Here is a 9,287-nt window from a genome sequence, read left to right as displayed (position 1 = left end):
GATAATAAAGATATAAAAAAGGCACAAGGTCCTTCTAAATACACGAAATTTACATACAACAAACATTTAGGAGGAGTTATGAAAGAAATCACAAATATGAAGGGTGCAAAGATGGTCTTAAAAAGAGCCCCAAATTTATACAAAATACTTAGAAACGATAAAGGGGTAGTTAGAAAAGAAAATAAGGCGGGTGTGTACAAGATTCCCTACGAGAACCAGCTTTTAGGAATTAAGAAAGAATATGTAGGGGTTACAACTAGGAACCTAGGTTTAAGGATCAAAGAACACAAATATGATATCAGAAAATGTTCTAATGCGACAGTTTTGGCCCAGATGGCGCAGGCAGAAGGTTCATTGATACATTGGGATAAAGCCGAAATCCTGAAACAGATACACTCGCCGGCATTGGCAAGAACAGCTGAAAAGATAGAAATCTATAGAAGCAAACTTGAAGAAAAATGTATTAACGCAAGAGATGCGGAGGGTCTTCCTTCCGCTTGGAAGTTTGCGGTTAAAAGCTTAAAAAAAGCGCAGGAAATTTAGTATGAAATAATAAGCTCTATATAGTTAGGCAGACGATATTATTATTTAGTAATGATATTATGTTATTTATTTTGAATATTTGTATTATTTACAAGTATTATTTATTTTTATGTTATCGGTTTATTTGTATTTTTGAATATTTAAACGAGTAGTTCTATTTATGAAGTGTTCTATTTAGCCTGAGGATGATCCAATGAATGGATCGAAAACGTTTGTTTTAATTAAAAATAATCTCTCAGCGAAAAATAAGGTGTTGGATTACATATTTAGTTAGTCCAGAATTTGAGATTTATAAAATAATCAAATTCTAAATTTATGTTATATATTAGATCATATTTAAAGTATAAGACTTACATTTAATATCAGATTTAATATCAGATTTCAAGATGTAGGTTGATAGACTAATCTATTGTAAATAAATTTTTGAGTGAATAAATATAAATTTATATATATATATATGATCCAGCAGCATAAACACTTTAATAAACAAACACATTTGTCTGACTGGCAGTGGCAGATTATCCAATATGTGCCTTAGATGTTTGCCTAGGTTCTTGTCTCAAGAGGCCTCAAAAATTACATAGTAAAAAGATGTGCCTCTAAAAATTCAATGAATGTTCAAAGGTTTGAACTCTGGCAAGAACAGTGACATAACTCATAAATTGATGGTTTTATTGTCTTTTTAATATAAAAGAACTTGTGCACAATTTTGTTATAAGGTCCTTTAAGACCTCAAAGGAACCTAATCTGCTACTACCTGTTGGATCTTTGGTGTTAGTGTGTTTAGTTGTACCATTTACAAACATTTAATTTATACTTCATACTATAATACAAATACAAAATTTTTTTTAAGTCTGATGGTTTACAATTGATTACAGAAAGAAAAATTTTAATTACTATTACACTGTTAGTGTAGCTAAAAAAATGAATTCAACTACTTAAACTGGTATATGTTATATAAAGTTGATAATAATAATAAAAAATACAGTATATATTACTGGTATTTGAATTAGATATTCAAAACACAATATAATTTAAATTAGCTTAGGTACAGCTTGAAACTTAATATTACTTAGATAACTAAATTACAAACATTTAAAATTTAAGATTATTTTTCATTATAGAAAATTTATACAAATATTTAATAAGAGTATCTTTAGTTTAAGGTGATAATTATCATGTTAAAAATACTTAACTGTTGTTTTTAATTTATAATATTTTTAACTTGCAACTAGATAGCAAATTGCTTTTTAATTTATAATCTTTACTCATAGAATATCTACAAAACTGTTTTTTAAATTTTATTCATTAGTTGATTGCTGGGATGGACCTGATGATGAGCCAATTGTTTATCATGGTTATACACTTACTACTAGAATATTATTTAGAGATGTGTTGGATGCTATTAGACAATCTGCATTTAAAGCTTCACAGTAAGTAAAGAAATATTTTTTTTAATTATCTGATAGTACATTTTCAATATTTCATACATTTTCAGTATCATATTTATACATCAGTCCAGTAAGTTTTTGAATAGGGGGAGTATTATTATTGTGAGGTTAGCTGATTGGGGTGAGGAGTTTTCCGACAGCCAAGCAATCAACTCCATCGTGTGGGAGTGTTAGGATTCACTGAGACAGGTTTCCATCGTAAACCATTTGAATGATGCTTACAGCTACTCTTTACAATCAGCGTAATGCCTATCGAAGGGCAAACCAGTCCATACTATAAAAAGAGTCAATTGTTCATATGAACGATGAGGTACCGATGAATCGATGTGGAGAGCGATAGCCCAGGGGGTACACTGCACATTTGGAAAGGATGGTCATCCTTGGGAATCACCTGGGCGACCTTCTGGGTTAGACGTCAAAGTCAATCTCAAACTGTCGATTCTGCTTTCTCTAATGTTGGGATGGGAGCATGAAAATTCTGTGAAAGGAACGTTTTGAATCCAAGACCAAGAACTTTTTATATCCTTGAAAGTGCGGTTTTATGGATTTTCTAACTGAAGTTGCCCCTCCATTGGTCTCTCATCATCACATGGTGACAATTCGAAACCCTTTGAAGGGCACGGGAGAGGTTAACTTTGAGACCGAATATGACTCCTCTCCGGCCTCGTTTTCCTCGACATTAATCTAACTATTGTTTTAAATCTTGTAACAAAAAAAACTTTCATTGTTTATTTCAGACCTTTGATTTCATTCTTTCACGTTATGAAACGTGATTCATTTAAAAAGTTGTTGAATGCCTCCTTCAGACCTTGTTTGGGTCCTCACATTATTATGAAATGTATACAAAAAATTAAGATTGCATCTTTGCTAATTTAGACTCAAAATTTATCATATATTTTTCTTGTACAGTCTTCTCTTTATATAATTATAAATATGGAAATTTCTGACCTTTATTTATTTATATTTATATGGGAACTTCTNATTCTTGATGATTTACAAAATTCTAAATTTTGGCCCCTCAATTACATCAATTTTTTGCCTTCAGCCATTTTAAAGTTGGCCTGATCTAAAAGTTTTGAGAAGTCTGCAATCTACTGTTTAGAAAAACTACATTAAGTTGCTTAATACGAATGATACTTAGTAATGTAGTATCTTAAGATTTATGTAAAAAGTTATTTATTTCAGATGACAAAAGTATCATTGGAAGACTGCAAACAACTCATCGAACGTTATGAACCAGACAAAAGCAAATTAGAAGGATATTTATCAGTTAGAGGTGTGATATGGACCAAGTTAATTTTTCAAATATAACTTTTTAATTATTTAATTTTAATTTCAATGAAAGCATTTTTTATAAAATTAGAATTATGCAGGTTTTATCCAGATGTTACTATCAAAAGAACATTCTGTGTTATCACCGGAACACAATTTTGTTTGTCAAGATATGAGTCAACCATTAAGTCACTATTATATTGCTTCATCTCATAACACGTAAGTACATTTTTAATCCACATTATATATAGTTAGTGCCCACATGGTAGAAAACATTTATGAGGGTTTGTTTTAATAAGCTCATTATGAGTTCAGCCAAGCCCAGAATGGGATGGCTGGATGGTGTGGGACAAGACCCAATATATTTGGAATGAGAGAAATTCCTAAGATTTTTTGACCTGTCTTGATTTGATTCTGGGATCCCCTTAACCATTTGGTCATCCAGTTAAGTATATTTAAAATCATCATGAATCAGTTTTGCAATACAGTTAAATTGTAATTTATTTTAATAAAAAATTTATACTACATTAACTTTATTTATTTACATAAGATTTTATAAATATTCACAAGAAAATATATCAATTATAAAATTATCATATAAAAGCATTTTATATGACAATTTCACTAGCGTGTTGTGGTGTTACGAATGGTGACCTTTAGCAAATGTCAAAATTCTCTGTACATCATAACAATAATGCACCACAAATTATCCCAGCAACAGCCTTCCAACCCATAAACTATGTGAACTCTGCCATAACTTTCCTTATTAGGAAAGCTTACCTCCTACCTTCCAACCAAGTGCTAGTAGAAGAAGAATTGCAACTCATTAGTAGTGCTATGCAAAAAGCTGGTTATTCTCAATCTAAATTCTGTTTTCTCCAAAATTGTGTTAAAAATAAGCTTTTTCCACAGTCTTTTCTTCATAACAAAAAGGAGCTAAAAATAGTACATCCCTTGATTCTGTTTTTAGGCCCCGTTTTTCTAAAAATAGTACACCTTTTTAGAATGAATGGTTTTATATTATCGTTAACAACACAACCAACATTACGAAGATTATTATGTAATGATAGAGATATTTTTAAATTGAATGAAATTTTGGGGTCTTAAATACCACTAACACATGATTTATCAGTAGAAGAGACCAGCTAGCTACATAAGGGCCATGGCCAGAAAGTTAATTTCTTGCATCCTAGAACAACAGGATGATATCAGAAACAACAGACGGTCAACCACATTAACTAAAAAAGTGCTTGAGCAAGATTATCAGCCACTCTGGGCCCAAACAAAATTACTCAAATAGTGTAACAATCAGCAAGAATTATTTATTTGGGAGAACCTTTAACATCTCGGTCTTAACACGATGCAACACTACTACTGAGATCCCACAAATATGGACATTATTTAAGTAAACTAATCAACTTCTCTAGTACATTATTATTGTTCACTACACACTTTTGGATATTACAATACTCATACGGCTGATCAAGAGTTTTTGAAGTTTATTCTATTTCAAATTCAAATTGATATTATATCCACATGCTTTTTTTTAATTCCATAAGCTGTTTGAGTGTTCCAAAGTTGGAAACAGTTGTATTCAATTCTTCACCTGATGATGATAGCTTTATGCTATTCGAAAGTGCTTGTGAACTCTTTTATTTGCTAAAGGTCGCCATTCGTAACGCCACAACACGCTAGTGAAATTATGTTATAAAGTTAAATGTTGACATGAAGTGTACTTTTCTTTTATAAAAGCATTTTAATTTTCTATATGCAAAGATTCATTCTATTTTTATTAAATTATTTTTTACTCCTGATTTTTCAATGTAAGCAAAGTTCTAAGTATATCCTACATATAGGATGTTTTAAATGTTTAGCTACAAAAGTCAATTTGGGTACCTTCCCCATATATCCAATAATTACCCATAATTATATTTTCAATGAAGCAATTGTTCTTACTATCAGTTTTAGCTTATTAATTTTTTACTTGCATTTTTAGATTATTGAACAACCTAAACAGGTCATAATCAGATCAGAAAATGTGTTTTGAGTTTTCTACAGACAAATTCTTATTGTTCCATTAAAATTTGTTTGGTAATTTTTGCTTTGATAGACAATATAGCAAGTGAATTTAAGTGAGTCTGTTTCATTGTGCTGTGTATGGTTTTTTTTCACTTTTTAAAACTGAAAACAAACAAGCTCTGTTAGTGTTTTGATGAGAATGTAAGGTAAACATACAGCAAAAGGAATAAGTTTGGGAACATGGATTCTAAAATTTGATGGGTTTGTGCAATTTGACTGGGTTAGTTAGAAGTTACAAATTGCAAAAGGACATTATAAAATCCCTCTTCTTAGTCATTTGTATAAATTGTTTTACAAAACCTGACTCCATGAAAATTTTTTTATATTTTTTTATATTTCCATGAAAATTTATCTTTACATCTATCAGTAGTAAGTGTGTGGTTTTTTTCAGACCCATTGTGCATTCAGTTATGCCCACACAGGAGTGACAAGATGGTGAGGGACAAGGCCTGACATATCTGTAATGGATCACTCTCAAAATATTTCTTGGCTTTTTCTATCAGCCTGGATGCAATCCCAGTCCCCCAGAGCAGTAGGCCTTACAACCTTGACCATGAAACACTTTATTTGTCTTTTGTAATGATGCAATAGTATATTCTATAACCTACTTATGAAAAAAAAAAACCCCAAAAACTAAAAAATTTATTCATGTAATTATTCATCTCCAAGCTTTGTCCTCCTAGAAAATTTTTTGTGGATGCCCATGAACAGATGCTACAATCTTATTTACTTAATTGTATCTATAATTCTAAATATATAAGTTATAGATTTTGTATGTATATACAAAAATATTTTGGGATTCATTCCACATCTGAACCAAGTACCAGAATGGCATTTCAGTCTCAATATACCATTGGTTTATATACGAGTATGTAACAGTTGCATAGAAGTTTCCAAATATAAGTGAGAGTTCAAATTTTATTTGTGACTATTTGAACTCATTTCAAAATTTTTATTTCATTAGCCAATTTTTTATGAAACTAGTGGCAATCAATGATTGTATTTTTAATTATTCTTAACTTAAATAACTTTTTGTTAAAAGAAAAACTAAATTTAATAAACATTAAAATAGTTCAAAAAATAATTGTTTTATCAAATTATAAATTATACCAATTTATGTATTTCTGAAGCTTTTTATATTGAATAGACTTAATCATTGAATTTATATTTACATTTTTTGAACTTCAAATTTAAATAAAAACTAAGCAAAAAAAAATTCTAGGTATTTGATTGCTGATCAATTACTTGGAGAGAGCAGTGTAGAAGGTTACATCAGAGCTTTGGAACAAGGATGCAGATGTGTTGAACGTACGTAATTCACAAAGATTATTATTTTTTAAATATTTTATTATTTGAAATGATTTTAATTGTATGTTATTGATACAGCCTTTATATTGTTCCTATTTCCTATTTATAGTTTTTTAAATGACTATAGTGTCCCTATATTGAGGTAAGGTAGCCTGTTTGTCAGGATAATGCCTTTCAGTTTTTAGAGAACTGATAAACTTGGTCACATGTCTGTAGGAAAGTAAAACCTCCCCATATAAGTGCTGCATGATCATTCTGGAAAGGAAGGATAGAAGACCAACTTTGTTTTAAAACTATAAATTTAATTTATTTTTATTAAACCTAATTGATATACTGTACACAAGTTGCCAAAGCAGGAACCTTTGCAAAATATGCAAATCAATATGAAATACCATACACACTTTCCAGCAAATAACATATATATTTTTTTTACTTCCTATATACAGGGTGTATAAGAGTTACGTTTTAAAAATTTGGGGGATTGTAGAGGATGAAATTTTGAATGTTTTGATATAAGGAATCCATAGCCGGAAATGTAATAGAAAGTTTCTACAGCACTTTGCAGTCGGTACGCTGAATGAAACAGCAGAATACAGTATTTATGACAAGTTTTATTGACAAAACAGTAGAGTACTGTCAAACTGTACATCGAATCAGTGGCTGCACTATTTTAGAGTAAATGTTCAATGTGACGACCACCAACTTCGTTACATAATGTGCAACGATGAACCATGTTTTGTCCGACACTCTGTAAGATGCCATGTTCCCCTCTGATGGTATTAAATGCTGTAAAGATGTGCTCTGTAAGCTCATGAACTGTTCCTACAGGTGTTGCCTACACAAGGGACTTTACATAACCCCAGAGGAAGAAGTCAAGAACAATAACATGACGTCTATGGACGGAAGGGTAGCTACCAAAGTGAAGGGCAGTCAAGCACTTCCTAATGCTATAGAAACTTTATATCATATTTCCGGCTATGGGTTCCTTATATCATAATGTTCAAAATTTCATCCTCTACAATCCCTCAAATTTTTAAAATGTCATTCTGATACACCCTCTATATGTATGTGTGTATTTTTTGGTCTCTTGGGGCCTGATGCAGGCTGAAATTTTGATTTCTGAATTACCTGAAATTTTGATTTCAATACACATTATTTGCTAGAAGAGTGTGTGGTGTTTCATATTAATTTTATATAATGTATATCACAAAAATTTTGTTTTGTATATCCCCATAAACAATATTACAATATTGTAGGTTATATATGAGATTTAGCAGTTGGTGAATCAAGATGCCTCAAATTATGCACATCTGAGTTCATTGCAGTTTCAATGAGATGTTTCATACTTAGATTCAGCAAAGTTTGATTATTATTATTATTGAGATCTTGAAGTGGAAATAACTTTATCCATTCCTTCCAGTGGTTTGAACTAAGCAACATTTCCTTTTCCTTTGTTTTTGCTGGGAGATAGTTTAACAGGTAGTGAAAAGACTTGATTAATCATCAAGGATAGAAATTTCCATGTAGGTTGATTACTTGAACTTACTCTGAGTTGGTTTGAAGAGATTAAGTGAGAGTTTTCATATTTAAAATTACTATTGTAAGCTAGTTTGCCCTTTTAATTTACATATATTCCAATTTTTTGGCTGAAAAGCTAAAAATAAATTTTAGCTTTTAATGTCCTAATTAAATACCTAAATTTTTTTTTTCTAATTTGATTATAATAACCTTAATTTAAAATCTTTAAAATTAAAGGTTATTGCTATACACAGTAATTATATAATCAATTTATCTAATTCATTATTTTTTTAATAAAAATACTCTGAAAAATATATTCTGTATCATTTCATCATTAGCTGTACATTAGAATGAGAGATTAAAAAATAATAATAATAATAATATTTCCATGATCAATCAACAATTGATAATGTTTTAGTGATACTTTAGTAATTAATAAAGTTAGTCCAGAATATAAACCACAACTATACCCAGCAGAAAACAATTAAATATGTAATCCAACACCTTATTTTTCGCTGAGAGATTATTTTTAATTAAAACAAACGTTTTCGATCCATTCATTGGATCATCCTCAGGCTAAATAGAACACTTCATAAATAGAACTACTCGTTTAAATATTCAAAAATACAAATAAACCGATAACATAAAAATAAATAATACTTGTAAATAATACAAATATTCAAAATAAATAACATAATATCATTACTAAATAATAATATCGTCTGCCTAACTATATAGAGCTTATTATTTCATACTAAATTTCCTGCGCTTTTTTTAAGCTTTTAACCGCAAACTTCCAAGCGGAAGGAAGACCCTCCGCATCTCTTGCGTTAATACATTTTTCTTCAAGTTTGCTTCTATAGATTTCTATCTTTTCAGCTGTTCTTGCCAATGCCGGCGAGTGTATCTGTTTCAGGATTTCGGCTTTATCCCAATGTATCAATGAACCTTCTGCCTGCGCCATCTGGGCCAAAACTGTCGCATTAGAACCTTTTCTGATATCATATTTGTGTTCTTTGATCCTTAAACCTAGGTTCCTAGTTGTAACCCCTACATATTCTTTCTTAATTCCTAAAAGCTGGTTCTCGTAGGGAATCTTGTACACACCCGCCTTAT

General features: G+C 30.4%; 2 protein-coding genes across 2 annotated transcripts in view; both read left to right on the top strand.

The window, feature by feature from the left end:
- Nucleotides 1-9,287, top strand: part of LOC111628530 (1-phosphatidylinositol 4,5-bisphosphate phosphodiesterase delta-4-like) — a 53,832-nt gene that overhangs the window by 19,695 nt on the left and 24,850 nt on the right. Inside the window, exon 9 of the mRNA XM_023372341.1 lies at nucleotides 1,856-1,976. Within this exon, the coding sequence (XP_023228109.1) occupies nucleotides 1,856-1,976 (121 nt within the window). The remainder of the gene's footprint in view (nucleotides 1-1,855; nucleotides 1,977-9,287) is intronic.
- LOC111628531 (1-phosphatidylinositol 4,5-bisphosphate phosphodiesterase delta-4-like) lies at nucleotides 3,046-7,243 on the top strand. The gene is made up of 3 exons (XM_023372342.1): nucleotides 3,046-3,270; nucleotides 3,368-3,485; nucleotides 6,568-7,243. The coding sequence occupies exons 1-3, from the start codon at nucleotides 3,180-3,182 to the stop codon at nucleotides 6,659-6,661; spliced, it is 303 nt and encodes a 100-aa protein (XP_023228110.1). The 5' UTR covers nucleotides 3,046-3,179; the 3' UTR covers nucleotides 6,662-7,243.

Source organism: Centruroides sculpturatus, unplaced genomic scaffold, assembly GCF_000671375.1.
Source record: "Centruroides sculpturatus isolate CEXI.00-Female unplaced genomic scaffold, Cexi_2.0 scaffold426, whole genome shotgun sequence".
Taxonomy (NCBI): Eukaryota; Metazoa; Arthropoda; class Arachnida; order Scorpiones; family Buthidae; genus Centruroides; species Centruroides sculpturatus.
This window is presented reverse-complemented; position numbering and strand designations above follow the sequence as displayed.

Coding starts and splice junctions, on each gene's coding strand:
- LOC111628531 (XM_023372342.1), top strand. CDS start 3,180: ATGACAAAAGTATCATTGGAAGACTGCAAACAACTCATCGAACGTTAT. Junction 3,271..3,367: donor AGGATATTTATCAGTTAGAG/GTGTGATATGGA, acceptor AGAATTATGCAG/GTTTTATCCAGATGTTACTA. Junction 3,486..6,567: donor ATTGCTTCATCTCATAACAC/GTAAGTACATTT, acceptor AAAAAATTCTAG/GTATTTGATTGCTGATCAAT.